The 19,927-nt window shown below is 44.3% G+C and overlaps 2 protein-coding genes across 5 annotated transcripts in view; both read left to right on the plus strand.

The window, feature by feature from the left end:
* Nucleotides 1-5,437, plus strand: part of HIPK3 (homeodomain interacting protein kinase 3) — a 94,160-nt gene extending 88,723 nt beyond the window's left edge. For all 4 annotated transcript variants that reach the window (XM_042882642.1, XM_042882644.1, XM_042882643.1 and 1 more), the window contains exon 16: nucleotides 1,382-5,437. In XM_042882642.1, coding sequence (XP_042738576.1) covers nucleotides 1,382-1,858 — 477 coding nt within the window. In that variant the 3' untranslated portion in view covers nucleotides 1,859-5,437. The remainder of the gene's footprint in view (nucleotides 1-1,381) is intronic.
* Nucleotides 5,438-8,057: 2,620 nt separating this feature from the next.
* KIAA1549L (KIAA1549 like) overlaps nucleotides 8,058-19,927 on the plus strand; it is a 98,210-nt gene continuing 86,340 nt past the window's right edge. Inside the window, exons 1-2 of the mRNA XM_042882640.1 lie at nucleotides 8,058-8,169; nucleotides 11,061-11,120. Of these exons, the coding sequence (XP_042738574.1) occupies nucleotides 8,058-8,169; nucleotides 11,061-11,120 (172 nt within the window). The remainder of the gene's footprint in view (nucleotides 8,170-11,060; nucleotides 11,121-19,927) is intronic.

A 19,927-nucleotide genomic window follows, 5' to 3' on the forward strand; every position in this document is an offset into this window, starting at 1 on the left:
CAGAGCTGTTCGAATCTTGAAATGGCTTTCAGCTTACAAGTCATAAGCACAAGACATAGTGAAAAACATTGGCGTATTTATTTTCTACGTCTGAATGCTCAAATGCTTATAGTATGCAGTTAGGAACTGGAGCTGCCTTTCAGTCTTGTTCTCTTAGTAGTGTGCATGAAAGTACTTGTAGTTGCAGTACACAGAGGCAGAGCTTAGCAGAGCCAGCTCTGCCTTGCCGTTGCAGTCAGATAGTGAAGCCAGTGGGAATTGTCTTGTGATCATAGTTCTGTCCAGTGTCGGAAGATACCAAGGCTGATTTAAAAGCTTTTTTGTCATTACCTAGTGTCGTATTGAATGTCTGTTGTGACTGAGAACTGAAGTTGACCTATAGCCTTAAGTTGAAGCTCTTTTAATTAATTAATTTTGAGCTGTAGCTGCACTTGAGCTTTTAGTAAGATACCTGGATATCTACATTTAATATAGGAACAGTATCTGTGTGGCAGAGTAACGGAATGTTAAACTGTAAGTCAAATATTAAATGCAAGTATGCTACATGTAGATAAGAGGATTTACCAATAATGACTTGAATAGTTTAGATTGAAAGAAACATTTGGGTGGCGGCGCTATCTTCCCTTCCTCATGATTATGCAGAAGGATTGATTTAATTAATTCTAAGCAAACCTTAATGTGATCAGCACAGTATTAATTTTTAATCTCTTCAGTGGCTGCAGCTACTCAAGCTCCTAGCAGAAACTGTAGGATATTATGTTCATTACAAAAATTTATGCTGAGCCTTCCTTCTTTGGTAGATGCCCTATGCAGTTTAAAGTCCATGTCACTTAATGGAAGTAATTGATTTTTAGTCTTTGTCTTTATAATTGTAAATGACTGCCACATCTTCCTGTGATCATAGCCTTAGAGTTCTGTTTGCCTAGTTGTCTCAGAAATTTTCAATCCGTTTATTATTTTTCCTGCTCTCCTCTAAAATTTCTCTCCTATTTGTCCTCTTTGTGCCTCATTATGGTGCCCAAACTGAATGCAGCACTTCCAATTGATGCCAAGCCAGTGCTGAGTAGAGTGGAATAAGCACCTTGCTCATGTGATACATGGTATTTCTGTTAAAACAGCCCAGCATGGCATATTATCTTTTTTTTTTTTTTGCAAGAGCATTAAAATAACTTGTGTTCTGTTTATCATCTCTTACTGTCAGATTTCCTGTCTGTGCTACTATCTAAATAGCTAATATGTTTTTTTTTTGTTTAAGCATTTAATTTTTCCTGTCTCTGTTTCTCTCAATTTTGAGTTGATTAGTTTTAGTGCATTATTCCATTTTTCAAACCGTCTTTAAACTCACAAGTATTAAGACCTGTCCCTTTCTGTGTACGGACAGGTGCAGCACTTCGGATCTGCGCCGCAGGAATGGAATGGGAACTACGCTCCTCGAAGGCAGCAGGCCTACATCCCAGCGAGCGTCGCCACTCACGCTTTCTCCCTTCCACAAGGAAGCCCAAACCCCACCGCTGTGCACGCACATCTCTCTGGAAGCGCCCACCTGGGGGGACAGCCTGCTATCCTTCCGTACCCATCGTCGGCACCCCTCAGTACCGCTGCTCCCGTTGCCCACCTCCTCGCTTCGCCGTGTACCTCGAGGCCCTTACTGCAACACCCAACGTACAGCATATCTCACCCCAGTGGTATAGTTCACCAAGTTCCAGTTGGCATAAATCCCCGTCTCTTACCTTCCCCAACCATTCATCAGACTCAGTACAAACCGATCTTTCCACCGCATTCGTACATTGCAGCATCGCCTGCTTACGCAGGATTTCCATTGAGTCCAACAAAACTCAGCCAGTACCCATTTATGTGAGAACTCAAGTAGAGTATATTGAGGAAGCTCAATGACACGGAAGTTTGACTTGAGAAGAAACATGGTATTTATTAAATATTAGCCATGGCACAACAGGAAAATTATTTTTTTGAATCATGTAGACTTGGGTGCAATTTAAACAACTCTGAGCTTTAAAAAAAAAAAACAAACTCACTTTTAATGTGTTTTGCACATTTGGTATAACTTGTCTTTGGTCATGTTATCTTCTTATATAGTAACTTTAGACAGGTGACTTACGGGAGCAGAAATCTGGTTTTGCTCCTGCTATTTTTTATAAAATTGCCTTCTAACTAGTGCAAGACACGTCTACATTTGGAAGCCATTCAGTGTACAGAATTAGAGCAACAGATGCACATATGTCAGCAGTACAGCGTAGAAGTAACTTGTTTGTATTACGTACCTTGGTGTTTAAATGTTGAGTCACTTATCTAAGAGTTGGGCTGTTGTTCTTCACATTGCATGTGTCTTTTGCATGGGCAGAGAAGCCTAAACATTGCTCTTAAATGTTGTTGTCCTAATAATCTCAGCTGCATTGTAAACTGTTCCCACACATAGTGCCTTAAATATTTGAGGTTGTTAATGTTATTACTTATATATCAATGTTGAGGACTGCAGCACTTAAAAATTCAGATCTGCTGATTTTTTGATAGCGTATTGCTCATTTTGGGTTTTGTGTGGTATGATTTTAGTATTTGGTGTTTTTTCCTTATCGAGAAGGCAGCGTGTTTTGCTGTAGCTGAACTTGGCTGTCTTTTTTTTCCCAGAATGATCTAGCTTCAAGAAAAGATTTTAGTAGCGCTTAAGAAAAGTTGATTCAGTAGCTCTTGAGTTGTGACACACAGCACAGTATTCCATGCTGTTCAGTGGAACTGCAGTACAATCTGAGTAGTCTGTTTTAAAAGTGTTTGTCTAATTGGGTATAATCAAATGTTGGAGGTGCGGTAGGCGTGACTGACCAGGTGATGAGAGAAAGGCCAAGTGCTCGTCGACTCATGATGTGGTTTCATCTTAGCTTGAGCGAACCGTGCAGTATTCAGTAACTAGTAGCAGAATATTTACTATTGAAGCTTGAAGAGATGTGAGTTCTTTGTGTGCAATCTTTCATTTATGCATGGGAGAGATTTTAGCCTTTTTACATCCTAGTATTTGTTTCAGCCTGTTGCGGGTGTTTGCTTATTTAATACATTCCGTCAGGGACGTCAGTTACATGCTTCTGGCATTTTGCTTTTCCTTAGGAGGTGTCTCTTTCCGTTTCTCATTCTGTTCAAATGAAGTTGCTTTTGCAGCACCAAAGACTTAATCATCCATTTCCTATAGAAGGTAGCTACTTTTTCATAGACCTCAAGTATACTGTAGTGTAGAGATGGGTTTTAAAGAAGGTATTAAACTGAGGCTGTGTTTTAGCTTATGGGCAAGTAATAAATTGTATCATTTATCTTGAATGTATCATAGATAAGCTGCTATATAATGATTGCCACTTCAGATAGCTGTGAAATTAGGTGATTAACTAGTTCTTTCTTAGCCTTCTAATTTCTGTACAAGTCTAATTACATGAAATAGGAGCCGGGTTTTGGGTTGTTCTTTTTTTTTTTAATTCTTTTTTTCATGTTTGAAGTGTCGTAACTACTATACTGTAAATGAGGAAAGATGATTGCATATGTTTTTTTGGGGTGTGTTATTTGCATCAGTATTTTATCTCCATTAACTTTGAGCTCATCACTGCATATAAATGGATGTATTGATGTAACTTAATTTTTTTTTATGTTTCCATATTGGCATTGTGTAGACACTTAAGAAGCTGCATCTTGCAGGCTTGACTTAACTTTTTTTTAAAACAAAATCTGGAATACAATCCTTGCGATGTTGACTGGAATAAGAGTGCAAAGCATTTGAGTTTAACTCTGTCAATAAGCTAATAACTGGTAAACTTTTTCTTTACTCCACTAACACAAGCAGTGTTTTATTTAACGAATGTCTGAATGAAATAAATGTGCCTACATTTGATTTATTTTTTAAGTAATAACTAAAATACAACAGTATTAGATCATAAAAAATAAAATACCAGCAGTACATTTTTAATCACACTGAAAATTAAGAAACCTAACTTTTCCCAAAAGTTTCAGTGTTTTTAGTAATCAACTCTATGCATTTTGTACAAGTATCAATGTATATATAAAGTACGCATTAGAAACTAGGAGCATCCTGATTAATTTGAAATCTCACCAACCTATCTGTGGAGCCTAAATACACCGAGTTGAGAGCATGCTCTGATTGGATCCCCACCTTGCCACTTCCAACCTGTGCTACACGGTCCAGCAGATTGCTTTTTGTTAGCTCCCTCACGTTGGGAATTGACACTTTTCTGGTGCTTACTCCATTGCAGGCAATGGACACACCACGAATCACCAATGCAAACGGAGTCGATGAATTTTGTATTGTGATAACAAAAAAAAAAAGAAAATAATAATAAAAAATACCGCATTGTTTTTTTCCGGGGCCATGGGGATGTCATTGGTCTGATGTACTTACTGTGCTTTCTTTTTAACGTGCTTAAGGTCTGAAGCTACTGTGCTTGTTAAATTGACACCATTACCTGTATGTCAACAGCACCCTGCCCTGCGCAGACAGAGCTGCTGCGAACGATGCCCCACGTCAGGTCTGCTGCTCTTTCTACATACGGTAGCTTTAGGGATGTCTGCCTTTCAGTGGGCGGCGTAATTGGGATTCTGCCACAGCTCAAATTCAGCCTGGTGGGTGACTTTTCCCCAGTCCTGCAGTGCATCCCAAGAGCGTGGATCCTTGTGTCCAGGGCCCACCTGCAGGAAAAAAGCGTTAGGCAGAGGGCCGGTTCCTGGAGGAAAACAAAAGTCATCCTCTGAGAAGCGTTTGCACGTCTTACTGTTTTATTGCCTTTTTTAAATAAAACACTGCATGACTACAGAACTGCATATCTGCATATTACTTTAATTTGCAAGATTTTGTATGAATTTCTTGTGTTCGGTTTTTAACTTCAGGGTGTTTTATTGGTCAAATATGCTACTGTATTAACTTTTTTTTTTTTGGGTTTTAATTTTTAAACTTTCTGTTTATACTGCTAATTAACTTGGTTTGTGTTAAGCAAAAGTTAAATCACGCTGCAAGCTGTAGGAAGACTTGTTCTAGAATTACCCAGTGATAAAGACTTGATTAATGAGTTTGAACTGTTACTGTTTAACAATTTGTAGACTCGTGGCTTTCTTTTTCTCCTTTTTTTTTTTGTTCTTTTTTTGTTTGTTTGTTTGCTTTGGATTTCTATGCTACACTAGTTCGCCATGTAGCAATTGCACTGTGCAATATTACAATATGAGGACTGGGAAAATTTTTTATGGATGTAATGTCTCTTACAGTTTGCGATAGTAATTCTTTCTAGTTCTCAGTGATTTAAATGTGACCAAGCCTTCTGTACTTTGTCACAAAAAGCGGGTTTTCCAGGTGACTATTTTGGTGAGTGTCAAAATAAGAATTTATGGTGTATTACTGTCGAGATTCACTTTGAATTAAAATATATATTGCAGCAAATGCGTTTTGGTGACTTTGATTTCCTTGTTGTGTTACATCAGGGCTGTGGGCTGAGGCAAAGGCAATGGAAATTCACGTGTGGGGCTCCAGCTCTTGAATTCCAGTATAATCATTCAGTCAAGCTTCTCCATTTCTGAATGCTGCAGGACTGGCATCAGCCAGGGGTACCATGCTTGCCACAGAGCGTGTCCCTGGGTGTTGCTGTCAGTCATCTTCTGTACATGCCCTTTCTCCAGTGCCAAGTGGTCAGACCATCTGATAAAGCTCCTTCCTGCAACGCTGCTCCTTGGAATGTGTGAAAGCACAGCTCTGCCCAAATAGTAGATGCGTGCTTTGCTTTGAAAGCTGCTCTCTTCTCATTCCTTGTGTTCAGGTGTGCATACTGTATAATTTTAAATACACATTGATGCTGGCTTTGTACCTTGCATTTCCCACAGAAAGTGAGGCCGTAGTCGTGGTGTATTTTTCATTCTTTGTGCAAACATTCTTTGCAAACAAGGCAGGTCTGCCTGTGAAATCCTTCCTGTTCTTGGTTTAACAGTAGTGTCCAGCTGTCCCTGTGGGGTGGAGGAACAGGGCTGTGGAAGGCAATTAGGAATAAGTAATCTTCCTCTCAACTGAGGATAACTCAACCACCACTGGTTCGAAGTGTGGAGAGCATTTTTCCTGTCACTAACTGCACAGGACAAATCCATACTGGTCTTGCAATAGCATTCATTCAGTGAAAATCTTTTTGGAGCCAATGAAGGTTGTCACACGCTGCAGAAGTGTAGTGGGACAAGCTGGCTGAGGACAATGCTTTGTTTTATCAGTGAATTAGCTTTGGTTTTCAGCTAGAGAGATGGTCAGTGTGTGGGGAGCAACAGAGGAGCTACTGTTCCCTATCACTCACAAAGCAGTAAGGCCTGTGTTGACGATGATGGCAAATCTGCATTAACCAGTGCAGCTCAGACATACAGCAATTTCCACTCCTGCAATGAATTAAGGCAGCACTGGGCAAAGTATGGACACGGTACTAGGCAGAGCTTGTGCTTCCCTACTGGCTGAATGTCTCACACACATTCTGCGTGGTTCAGAGCTCTAGGGATGCTAGAGAAACAGTGAGTGACACTGTGAGCTGCATGGGCAGCATGAGAGGAGTTAGATCCCGCACAGTACGTCGAGGTAAGGCTGGGTGGGGACCCACGTTCTCCCTGCCATTGGCAAGATGTGTTTTATCTCTCAGTAGCTCTGACTGATGATTCTAAAAGCCTCAGTCTCGGAAACAGCATAGACTGTTCTTCAGTAGAGAGTAATGAGGCTGGGTTTTATTTGTCATTTCAGCTAGAGTCGTTCACGTCAACCCACAGCTCAAAGAACGTGGAGTTCTTGGCCAACGAGGGGAGATCGTCACCGGCACAGGGATTTATCCACGGGGATTTTGTTACGGCAAAAGCTAGAAAGGATGTGTAGGAACGGGTTTTAGATGGCAGACAACGCGAGGGGAGAGCTGCGGCCGCCAGGGGGCACCGAGGCGCCGGGCCGCCCGCTCTGCTCTCAGCCGTGGAACTGCCATCTTTTCTTTGTGATAATCGCTAGCGCTCATCACGTGCAAAGAGCGAGCGGAACGGCACAAACGGGCCGGATGGGCGCCGGGCACGGCGGGGAGGGCGGGCAGCCTTTCCTCGCGCCGGGCTCTCGAGCCGCAGCCCGTGATGCCGGTGTCCCGTGTCACCGTGTCGCGGTGCCGGGGTGTCCCGGCGGCGCCGCCCCGCCGCGCGCTGCCCGCCCCTCGCGTTCGGCGGCGCCGTGCAGCGCCGTGTGGACGAAGCTCCTCGCCGCCCGCCCGCGGCCGGAGGGCTCGCGTCGCTGAGAGCAGCGCATCCTGCGGCGTTGGCCGCCGGCACCATGCGGAGCTCCCCGCTCCTCCTCCTCCTCCTCCTCCTCCCGGCGCAGCCCTTGCTCTAGAGCCCGGTGCGGCGGGGATGCTGCGGCGGGCGGCGGGCGGCGGGGCTCACCCCGCGGGGCCCCGCTCCGCTCCCGGCTCCCCGCGCCGGGCCCCGGCCGCCGTGCTGCTGCCTCCGCTGCTGCTGGTCGCCATCGTCGCGCTCGCACCCGGTGCCCGCGCGGAGCGGGGTAAGGAGCCGAGGCCGGGCGGGGGATGCCGGGCTGGCCGTCGCCGCGGGACCGTCGGGCTGAGGGGCGCGGGAGGGTTTGTGTGTGTGTGTATAATGTGTGTGTATGCGTGCCCATGTGTGTCCGTGTGTCCCCGTACCCCCGCTGACCTCCGTGCAGGCGCGGTTCCCTCGGGCACCGGCTGTGTGCGCCCGCAGGCGCCGAGCGCGGTGCTGGGCTGGGCTGGGCTGGAGCGTAGGAAGAGGCTGAGCCCGACACGCGGCCGCGTTTAGGAAGAGAAATAGGAGCGTGGTCCGCGCTCGGAGGCTGTTAGCGTGGGGATGTGCGGCAGTGCCGGTTCTGCAGCCGGACCGAGGCGTTTCGTCTTTTACTGTGCTCGACAATTCGGTCTGCGTTTCGTATGAACTCTTTCTCCACGTCTGAATTACGAAACGTCCCCTGCTCAGAGCAGCCGATCCCTCATGGCTGCATTTTAAAGCCCAGCTATCGCTGGCAATGGGGCGCGATGCCTCCTCGCGCCTCGCCGGAGGAGCCGACACGAGAGTCGTGCCGTTGTTCCTTTGCCGTCTGCGTGCCCGTGTGTAACACACTGCTAAGCCCTGTGCCGGTATCCATCGGTGGGAGATCCGAAGCTGTTTGAAAATATCACTGTGGGCATCGCATTGCCTGCAGCTTGGGAAGAAAAGGTGGGAAGCTAACGCTGGCACTGATCACAGCCCACAGTGACAGCACGCGTAACAGGCAGAGTGAGAAATCCCACCACCGGTGGCACTGCGTGGGGACTGTGGATGGTCGAGCAGCTGTGCTGAGGTGCTTGATCCAATGCAGTGAACGGGTTTTTGGGAGCCGCAGCTGAGATTGCATGCAGTGCACTGTTAGTCCTATCCAGCATTTATTGGTAACTGCTGTGGTGCATAATTTGGGCTCCAATCAGCGTGACGAGCTCTGTCCTCCAGAGAGGCAGAGCACATCAGTGCTGTCTCCTGTTGAAACTAGGGGCAAAGTGTATGGCTAGGATTCATCCAAGAACACTAATTTTGTCTAAGGTTGGCTTCTGTATGTTTGTGTAGGCCAGGCTCCGTGTCATTCTGGATTTCTGTTAAGAAAATGTGCTTGTACTGATTTCTGTGACTGTTACTGTGATGTAAATGGCTCCTGCAGCAGGTCTACTGGCATGAGGTCTGAGTGTTAAGTGGTGCCTTAAGCAATGGGAAAAACATTTGTCCCACAGTGTTTTTAAGACAGCTTTTTCCATGAGAGTATTCCTATATATGGGAAAATGACCTATGTGCAGCATGTGGCATCACTGTGAGCGAGGACAAAGCGGAGAACTCAGGGCATGTGGGGTGAAGCCTCACCTGCTGCCAGTGCTTCAGGAGGCAGATCACAGGTTGCACAGCTGTGGAAGCAATGCTTCCCTCGGCCTCGGGGAAAATCCAACAGAAGGGAAGAGATCTCCCTGCCAGGAGCTCCCAGCAGGACGAGGTGTGGGGCTCTGCAGGTTGGCTTTCCCATATCTGTGACTCTGAGCCAGACCTCAGTGCTTTCACCATCAAATGTGGAGCGTCTGGATTTCCAGCTGTTGGTGAAAAGCATGATTTTTAATTTCAGAAATTTTTCACACTTCTTGACCTAAAGACTTACAGGGCTTCATTTTCCTCCATGCTTTTTGTTTGTTTGTTTGGCCTCTACAAATGATAAACTTCTCTTTCTTCTTGTGTGTCTGCTGAACACCAGCACAGTGAGATCTCATCTTAATTAACAGCAATTCCAAACCCAGTGACGCTGCCTCCAGCACAGCTCTCGCAGCTGGAGCTTTGGCTGAACAACTTGGAGAGCGCTTTGTGCCAAGTGCTAAATTGCCACTGCCAGCTCCTGTGGCCCACGGGGTCTCAGTGGATGGCAGTGACCTGAGCACACCGCCTGAACTGTGCTACAGGTGCTGCAGAAGTGAGGGCCAGGAGTGGATTTGGGCACAGGTTGGTCCCTGGATGTGCTTCTGTGTGGGGGAAAGAGAAGAGGGTGTACGTAGAGGAAGGATTCTGTTATCCAAAACTGTGAGCCCAGGATTTGATGAAATCTGTAATTTCAGTTCGTTTTTTTAGTGTTCTGTCTGATTAGCTCAACAAGAGTAAAATACGTGTGGACACTCTGTCGAAGAATGTGCAGATGAACAATGAGAAGTTCAGTTTCTGACTCTTTATTCAAGATAATATGAGTATCAACAGCGTGGGTGGAAAGAATCTGGCCTCCAGCAGCACGCAGAAGATGCTTCTTGTGGATTTAATGGGTACGCTGGATTTTGGCTGATCAATCAGGAGTTACCTTGCTCCCACTACTTCCTTGGATCTGAGTTATTCTCCACATTAGTTTACAAAAATAACCCTGGCTTTAGCACTCGCTTGGATACAAGATACTTCAAATTCATGTGTGCTGAAACAAATGTGACAAAAGTGTTCTTGTTAGATCACCTGGAAGCAACCTGGATCTTTGATGAGGTTGTTGTCCATGTTTTGTCTGTATAAAATGCTCACTGCTTGCCGTGGGGCGACGGTTAGTGAAGAACCTCTCAATCTTGTTGTGAACCACAGCCAGTCATCCAGAATCCCTGGTCTTCACTGCGCTGCTTTCTGAAATCTCAAACACCAGCTCGAGATCAGGTTGATGAACAAGGGGCAGGGGAGTGTGAGCAATTTTCTGTTTGTGACATTTTCTTAGTCATGTGGGAACGGTTGTTTCTGCTGAAATAGATACTGATGATATTTGCATATGAATTTAGGCTTCAACATCCAAACATATCAACATTTCATTAAAAATAATGAGCATTCCAGTGTTTATTTACTGTTTTAACTCCCTTCTGCAGAGTCTGAGGAAGGAGCTACTGTGCTTGCTGAACTAATATGCACTTTATGTGTAACCCAGAGGGCGGTGGATCCAAAGGGGCGCTGCCTTCCTACTGGCAAGCTGGGATGCCGCTGATAGGCTTTGGACACAGGTCCACCCAATGGAGATATCCAGTTATAGGAAAACAGTATCTTCTGCACATCTCACACAAGTAGTTTGTTGCTAAAGTGGCTACAGTGTTTGTGGGACAGTTGGTCTTTATGTCAGGTTCATGGAGAACAGAAAAATATCACTAAAAATCCCATTCTGGGAGAGGGAGGAAGGAATTGAAAATGAAAGAGCATTCAAAGATGGCAAACACAAAAATTCAGACTTAAAAGGCAGTGTATTTATTTCCACATTTTCTCCCACCTGTGTTGCTGTACGCCAGAGACTTCCTACAATACCTCTTCGCTCATTTCATTGCCTGTTAGCAATAGAGCAGCATTGCTCTTTTCGGGGGAATGACACAGTTGATTCACAGCCTGAACCTGTGATTGAGCACCTGAGGCGAGCACCCAGTCAGCCCTGGGAGCACAGGTGAAAGCAATTCAGCTGTGTGATCAGAAGGGGTGGAGCCTGGCTGCACCTCTCAGACCCCATTTAAGGGCTGACTGCCACTAAGGCAGGATTTCTCTCTGGAGATCTCTTCTCTTGGACTTCTTCCTGCGAGCCCAGCACACAGGTTAGCTTTTTCCATTCGTTTTCAATTATCTCTTTTCAATGTGGTAACCTTTCCAGTTGTACGCTGTCTAAAGACCAGCCTAACTTCTCTGTGTATTTGTCAGTTATACATCTGTATACTCATTGATTATGTGCAGTCTTAGGTGATTTTTCCTCTACTTTTTCCTATGGATTCTTCATATTTAAGCAATGTAGACTTTCTTGCCATACAGTGCAGCATTTGGGTATTACCTTCAGGTTTGGTGCATCAGTGGGTGAAATAGCAGTACGTCGACTCCTGAAATAGCTCCTATTTTCCCTGCATATTTATGTGTTTTCTTTATAATGGCTGAAGGGCTTAGAGTTTGTGATTCTGACTGCTGTCTGGGATGCTCTGTTGTCATGATACACATGGATCACATGCGTTGTCATCCCATGCGCTCACACAATGGGATGGTGACAAAAAATTCCTGTAGGAAACCAATACAGATGAAGATCCATCTGTAGATCAGTTCATTAAAAAGCAGCAGGGCTATTTTGCATCACTGCGCCAGCAGTGTGCTGTTTTCATTGCAGTGTCTTCTATATGCGTATAAATAAAATGTCTTCAATTAATTTGTAAATGAGAAGTATGGATTTTGAAAACTCAAGCTTGTATATTCACCATCTTGGGTAACACAACCATAGTGTTTTTATAAATCTGTGTGATCTCACAGATGTTAAGATACAGATTATATAAGTATGCAACTCAAAGGAGAGGTGAAACATTTAAGTGCGTGGAAATTAAAATGTCAAGAGACACGTGCCTAAGAAATGACAAACAAAGATTGTTGCGTTAGTTTTCACTGATAGCTATGGAACAATGAAATAACTGAGGCTGATAAAATATGCTGGCAACCAACGTAGAGATGGCAAGAAAAGTGCTGGGAAACTGAATTTGATCCTTGGGAACAGAATGCTACCGAACAGCTGTTTTGTGCTTTGAAAGGTATAAAAATGGCTGAGATCGTGTTGTGTTGTTTGCAGGCAAAGTTCTGAGAAGCTGATAGAGAAGAAACCATTTTAGGCTTGCCTAGTTCCTTCTTGCTACAGCTTGCTTTTGATCAGATGAGCAGCTTAGGCTGATGAAGGTACTTGTGCTGCAAGCCTGATATTTATAAGGGTCGTGGCTGGTGAAGAAAGAGAATGCATTTTTACAGTTCTCTACCACAGTTGTGTCTTCAGTGAGTGGTCTTCAGGCACTGATCAGAGTTTTGATGGGGTGCTTTTGTAGATCTACAGTTATAAAGGAAAGTGTTACTGTCTATCCTTACCTCTTATTTTCTGTGTCTATTGAAAAAAGCTCTTGGACTCCTGTTGCATAATTAACATGAAAATATTGAGTGCTTTTTTATTTTTATTAGCATGTCACCTACCAATTGCTCAGAGACAGCTTTATACACCACTGAGAACCCCTATACAGAAATCCTGTTGGCCAGCTTGGGTTGTTCCTGAACACATACTGCATTTGTTCTGTCCTCTCACATGGACAAGAGTAGTGAAAGTTGGAGGTGGGCAGTGATCAGCCGTAACGAGGGACATGGAACACAGGGAAAACTATTTGTAACAGATTTGTGGGTAATGAGGACAGAAAGCAATCACTGACAGCCTTGGATTTGTTTCCTACATATGGTGGAACTTAAGGTTTCTTATTTTTCAGTGACTGACAGCTCAGGGCAGCTTTTAATAATCTTTAGAGGACTATGCAATCCTAATTAACTTTTTCAGGGGCTGGTTAGTTCACCACAATTATCAGTGAAGGATATTGTTATCATGTTGGCAAATTTTTATCTTATTTTTATGGTGAATATGTCCCACTTCATTTGTTGGCCATCTTATCCACCAGATTGAAGAGCTCTGAAGTATCTTTGTCATGCTTAAGTACTCGCACGCTGGGATCAAGCCATGCCTTTCACTTCAAGTTCCCACATGGCTCAGTGGAAGGCATATTTCCCATGTCTTTCATCATTCCCACAAGCCCTTCTTGAAGTGTTGCTATCTGACATTCCTCTGGATCTGCAGCCCCCAGAGCTGGACTGGAATTCCTCGTCCAGCTGGTGCCAGGTGTAACACAGTGAAACAAGGCTGCTCCTGTGCCCATTGATCTGATTATTCCCGTCTGCTTGCAAGATGTTGTTCTTAGAGTAAGTCTACACTGCAGACTGTGGTGCCATCAAGAGAAGCAAGGCCCTGAAGCTGCAATGCTTTTCCTACTTGTGGAAGCAGCAGTTTGCAAGTCACTATTCCCCTTCATAGGCGCTTATGCCATGAAATTGATCTGTATTTCCATAGATGTATCTGATACGTGGCCGCATCTGCCTGCCTGCTTCATTACTCATCTCTTTCCCAGACTGTCATCTTTCATCAGAGAGAGTTTTTCCTTCCTCCAGGTTACAGATAAAAATGTTGAAGGCTGAGAATTGATTCCCATGGGAGTCCATTAGAAGTGCTGCTGCTCAGTTTAATCGTTTTAAATCTGTTGCATATGCACCATGTTAATTTTATTTTTTTATTAATAAAAATTTGATATACAAAGTCAAACATCTTATTGAAATCTCAGGCTATTAGATCAAACTTGCAGTCCAATTTGGAGTGATTTGTCATCTGTAAAAATGTGTTCCTGGACATTAATTATTCCATCCTTTTCTTTTGTTCTTTGTTAATCAAATCCTTTTCCCACTAATTCAGTCCATCAGCTAGCAGTAGTATCAAAATATCCACTGGATGGTACTCATTTGCCCTATTTAAATGTTACAATCTGATAGAACAAATATCAATACCGGTCTTTGTTTGCTTTGTCTCTTAGCATGAGAAATAATAGGCATTCAGCAGCAGGGGAAAAAAAGCCTAATTCAGGTGCTAAAAGGCAGGGAGGGGTGGGTGGGGGTCCTTGAGCCCCCTTCATCTCTTGAGGAGGGGGAGATGAAGAGAGAGGCTCTGTCCAGAGCAAGTGCTAATGGCTTCCTTTTGCCGTCCTTGCCACAGAGGTGCTGCAGGAGCTGCTCTGCTCTTCCTGGGGAGGCCTTTGTGAAAATCCTGTCAGTAACCCGTGGAGAGGACAGCTTTCATGCTGCTCAACAGGCACGGCGTGAAACAGTGGGAGGTAGAGACAGAACCAACCATCTTGCATGGAGAGCAATTGGGGCTGAGCCTTGAGACCAATCTGTCAACCAAAGTACTGAAAGCTGTGCCTACGAGTGAGTTTCAGTGATTAGAGTGAGGGAGGAGGGGACTGGGGATTATGTGAGCAGGTGAGGACTAACTGGGTGGAGTAGTCTTTCTGGTTACAAGGCTGTCTAGTATCTTTGTAGATATTTCAGATAATGGGATGCTAGGTGAACACTGTTAAGACTTGATACCTTGAGTGCACTTGAAGAAGAGTATTGCAGATGTGTTACAGCTAGACTGCAGAGAGAAACGTGTCAGGCTTTCAACATGCTTAGTGAAACTGCATGATGATGGTGTTCTGCCTGGGGAAATGTCAGCTCATTGAGACACACTGCGAGTTGGGACCCCTGCAATCAGTTTCCAGTGCTGCCAAATGGTTTATTATCATTATGTTTAAAATAACATACCTGTTATCTTAGAGTTATGCAGAAGGTTCTGCACAGCCAGCCACCTTATGTTCCTGGGAGCATGCAGCGTGTTCATGGCAGAGGAGGTGAAGCTGAAGCACAGACAGCATTAAATAATCCGGGATTCTGAAAGCTGTCTGGACACTTCTTGCAGGAGTGTAACTGAGAGTTGGAGATCTTCTGGTTAAAAGCTCTGGTCAGTTGGGGCTAACGCTGCCATTTATGTTCATGAGGATGAGATCTCAGATATCACAGGCAGTTTTTCCTTTTTAAATGACTTCTTTTGGCTCTCTTCTTTTTGCAGCGTAGGGCTCAGTGTCCTGCGTTGGAGACTGTGTGTGGAATGTGTCTGTGCTTCCCTCTTTTTTTGTCCTCTAAAAGCCCCTGAATGAGCTGCTGCAATTAATGAAACTCTGAATGCTCAAAGAGAAGTGCACATGATGCTTATCTGAAATTAGACTATGGTCCTCCAACACTGCAGATCTCTGGTCCCCATTAGATGGGCTGTCTGTGTCGTGTGTGTTTGGTTGAAAAGACAATAGCTCATTTTAAAAATCGGTGATAAACTAAAAGATAATGGTAACAGGACCGAGATATTAATGTGTAGAATATTCAAATCTATCAGATACATTAATACATCCAATATTGAAAATATAATGCAGATAATTAGGATTACCCCAGAGAGATAATCTCACAGGAAGATATTCTGGGAATGCAGCTTGTTTTCAACAGCGTTAAGTGTAGCTGCTTTAATGTAGTGTATTGTGCAGAGCCTGAGTAGGATAGACTTCTGTAGCCATTGTAACAAGCGTACAAAAGAAAACCTAAAATTTGTCATTGTGGGCAATCACTGCTAAATCTCTGTTATCTACTTGTTGATAAATCTCCTGTGTGCGCGTCTGTGAGATCTGTGGCTTGGACAGGTACACAGGTACGCTCTCTGCTGCGTGAAGAACTGGGTGGCCAGGCCCAGAGAGTGGTGATGAGTGGAGTTAAATCCAGCTGGAGACCAGTCACGAGTGGTGACCAGGGGGCTGGTATTGGAGTCCATCCTGCTTAAAGTTGTTACTATTGATTTGGATGTGGGAATCGAGCACACCTTTGGTAAGTTTTCAGACACCAAGCTGGGGTTGTGTCGATCTTCCCGAGGGCAGGAAGGCCCTACAGAGGGACCTGGGTAGGCTGGATCAATGGGCTGGATTGAGTGGGATGAAGTTAAAGCAAGACCAAGTGCTGCGTTCTGCACTTTGTTCACAACAACCCCAGGCAACGCTACAGGCTTGGGGCAGAGTGGCTGGCAAGGTGCATGGAGGAGAAGGATCTGGGGGCACTGGTCAACACTTGATGGAACATGAGCCAGCAGTGTGCCCAGGTGGCCAAGAAGGCCAACAGCATCCTGGCTTGTATCAGAAATAGTGCAGGCTGCCCAGAGAAGTGGTGCCGTCAGAGTCCCTAGAGATTTTTAATGAAAGGGCAGGTGTAGTACTTAGGGGCACTGTTTGGTAGGCAGTATTAGTGGTAGGGGGATTTGATGATCTTAGACATCGTTTCCAACCTCAGTGATTCTGTGATCTGATCTGCCAGCTATGTCTGAAGCATTGGCTATTGCTCCTGTGGAATTCCCACTGAGTTCATAGGCACAGGTGGGAGAGGTATCTCTAGAATTGGGATGAGTGTCACTTGAACTATGCTCACAGCCAAGGAGATGGGGTGAACTGTTGTGCAGGGTTGAAGAAACGTGTACAGGATGTCACTGATGCTCTCCTGAAGTGCATGCATACGCAAATTTAGGTGCACAACAAATTGTACTGTTTTCCATTGTACGTTAAAAATCACTGTGACAGGCATGTTTGGGCTCACTGGTTAAGCTGGCCCTGCTGAGGAAAAAGCGTTCTTCAAGGGAAAAGGTGGTAAAGTTGCTTAATGTTTGAATGTGCTTTGATGACTTGCTCATGGATCCCCCCCATGCATAGGAATGCTCTCTTGGAAGGAAGGTCCACCAGCTTCTGGGAGGAGCAGCAGACAGTCTGCTGACTTCAGTGAGTAGTCCATCATTATTTTGTAGCTAATCTATCAGTATTTTGTATCTAAATCAGCTTAAGCAAAACTTGCAAGGTAACAAGTTACAGCACATCTTGCTCTCAAAACTTGATGAAGAGTGGGTGTACAAGCAATGCTGAGTTTATTGAAATACTATGTTAATTGAAATATTCCACCTTTTCATTTATTTACTGTGAAATAGTTATCATGTGATAATTCTCTCCCTGTAAGTCCAGGGGAGACAGAGGGCACTCACCTACCTGGCTGTGATCTATGGCATTTCCTATGGTTTTTTTTTTCTTGCTGACCTTAAAGATTCTGTGATACTGTATCAGTCATCTTGGCTCAGGCTAAATGGTGTTTTAAAGCTCCCCAAGGCACATTTCAGGGGAATGCTGAGAGGTCAGCCAAAGCCTCAATCTGTTGGTGTAAGCCTTCTGCCTGTCACTGAAGGATGCCAATGCTTCATTATGCCTCAGGTCAGATATTAGGAGGAATTTCTTGTCAGGAGTGGTGAGGCACTGGGACAGCCTGCCCAGGAATGTGGTGGAGTCACTGTCCCTGGAGGTGTTAAGAACTGTGGAGATGTGGCACCTGTTGATGCATGGTTAGTGGGCAAGATAGGGATGCGTTGGGGTGGGACTTGGTGATCTTGGAGGTCTTTTCCAAGCAAAATGATTCAATAGTTCTTAGTTCAATGTTGGTGTGAAACAAATTTTTTTCATCTTTGTTTTGAATTAACTTTGGTCATCTTAGCTACTGAGTGAAGTCATTGGGGCTGGGAGTTTCCCACCAGGTTTGTCGTTGAACGCAAGCACCCCTGCAAGACCCAGAGCCACTGCTCCTTTCTTGGCACTGAGAGCCCTCATTTAGGCTTTGTGCTTTTATGGCTGCTCAGTCAGAGGCACGCTACACATCTCAAAGCTCTCCCAGTTGAGGTGTTTACCTAACTGCTTTTAGTACTTTTTTTGTTCTCTTCTTTTTTTCAGGCCACCTCAGTCATACACTTTCCTGAGCATTTAATTCGATTTCTGCATAAATTCTGTATCAGGGAGTAATGAGAATAGACAAAGAAAGGATAAGCAGGGCTTAAGTTATAAAAACAGAACTGCCACGTGAATTTATTGCCCGGGGTTCTGTGGGACCCAGTCATCAGCTGTAACTTCTTTTAATAGCGTGTTCTGACTTTAATGCGATCAGAACAAATGTGGCGTTTTGTTCCTGAGTTACTGTGGGATCTCAGCCTCGTGGTTGGCACAGATCACACTTGAAGTCTGCTGGAGCTCTGAGCCCAAAGCACGGCATGCACAAACCGCTGGGGATGTACAGCAGAGCCTTCCTGCCCTGTTTCTCTGAGCTCTTCCTACTTGAAACAGCAAGCCTGTCAGCACATGGTTTTGTTTATATGAGCACTTATTTATGTGCAATCATCCTCCTCTATCTTTTGTGCATTGTCCTGCTGAGTCCTTATGTGCAGATCTCGTTCTTGTTTCAACTGCTGCCACAGTGATGAACTGTTCAGCTGTCTACCACTATGCTCTTGATGTTCAGTTAAAAGGAGGGGGGAGAAACCACCAAAAAAACCCATGGTGCACATGTAAGACAGAATTTGTGTTTTCTCTAAACAAGTTATCTTGTAGAGCTGTCAAATGCTCAACATCATTCTAAAACTAGCAACTCGGGCTGGTTATTACATATAGCACTGAGGGTAATTTGATGAAATTAATGGAAGAAAACAACTAAGAGTTTGCCACAGTGCTGTGGCAGATATTTGAATGACATGCCTGGTGCAGTGAGCTCATATCCAAATGGAAAACCTTATGCAGTGTAGCAGTACTCATGACAGCTACTGCATCTTAAATGAGTTCATTTCTAAATACAGCTCAGAAGTCTCTTGCTGACTTTTTGCAGTGTTGATTTTTCTCATCTTCAGTGCAGTTGCTGTGTTGTTAGCACCGTTTATGGTACGAGCTGTTTACAGTAAAGCCTCTAGGTGAGCCTTGGTTGTGCTACTATTTTTAATGTTTCTCTTTCATTACGGGATCTGACTCTGAAACATGTGTGGCAATCTCAGGTGTAAATGCCTGGTTCCTGTGCTTGCCCTGTGTTCTCTGGAGCTGTTGGGCAGCTCAGTTCCCATGACAGCCCAAGGCTGGTGCCAGTAGCAGCTGTAGTGCCTGTAGTAGAGGGTTCCTGTGTTAGAAGCAGGATCAAGTTATTTTATCTTGTCTGGGCTTCCTACCAAACATGCTGTGTCTTTGGTGCTACAGATGAAATAAGTGTGCTGTAATGGTATTTAATTCACTTGCTGTTAATTTATTGAAAACTGTTGAAGAAGACGGAAGTAGATTAGAACATTGCTGAACAGGACAGGACAAGCCTGTATACTCCTGCTTTATTGGATTGCTGGCAGCAGCTCTGCACTTTGCTCTCAATGCTTCAACAGTACATCATGGTTTACTGTTGTCTTTGCATGTTTAGCAGGTCTCCATGTTACAGAAGTAAAATAGGTGAAGTATTATTGAGCTATTATGTTGATATTTAAGTATTGAGGTGACTGGACTTCAAGTTGCAAGCATAATCAGTACAATTTACAGCTCACAGTAAAGTGCACTAATTATAGTCAAAGCATCGAATTTTTAATAGTTGCATGGAAAACTTCTTTTCTCTCATTTCATGGAATTATCAGGCAGCGTGTCAAACTGTGAAGTCATTGTGAAATCATTTTCACTAGATATATCTTAGACTTCAATTTCTTGTCTCCTAGAAAACTGTATCGTATGTAATGTGAAATTAGTATTTTATTTGATATGCTATGTATGGGAGTAAATAAGAATTGCTCTGTAGTTAGTTTAACATAGTCTTATGTTGTTTGTAAGTTGTTTATTATATGTATCCACTGTGAAATTTATACTGGCCTGACCAGTAGGGTAATACACTGTAAAATGTTGTGTTTGTTCATTACTGCTGTACTATTAATTTTTATCCTGCTGTGGTTCACCCCCCCCTTAGTGGTCAAATGTTTGGACAGAACAAATGTCATATTTGACTGGGGCAAATGGGCTGGCAGTCTGTGCTTGGACAGCTACACTCTTTGCTGTGTAATAAAAAAAGAAAAAACAACTGGGTAGGGGGCTTGGGCCCAGGGGGTGGTGGTTGAATGGAGTTAAAACCA

The sequence above is a fragment of the Lagopus leucura genome, unplaced genomic scaffold (assembly GCF_019238085.1).
Source record: "Lagopus leucura isolate 7727_CA_CO unplaced genomic scaffold, USGS_WTPT01 Super-Scaffold_100035, whole genome shotgun sequence".
Classification (NCBI taxonomy): Eukaryota; Metazoa; Chordata; class Aves; order Galliformes; family Phasianidae; genus Lagopus; species Lagopus leucura.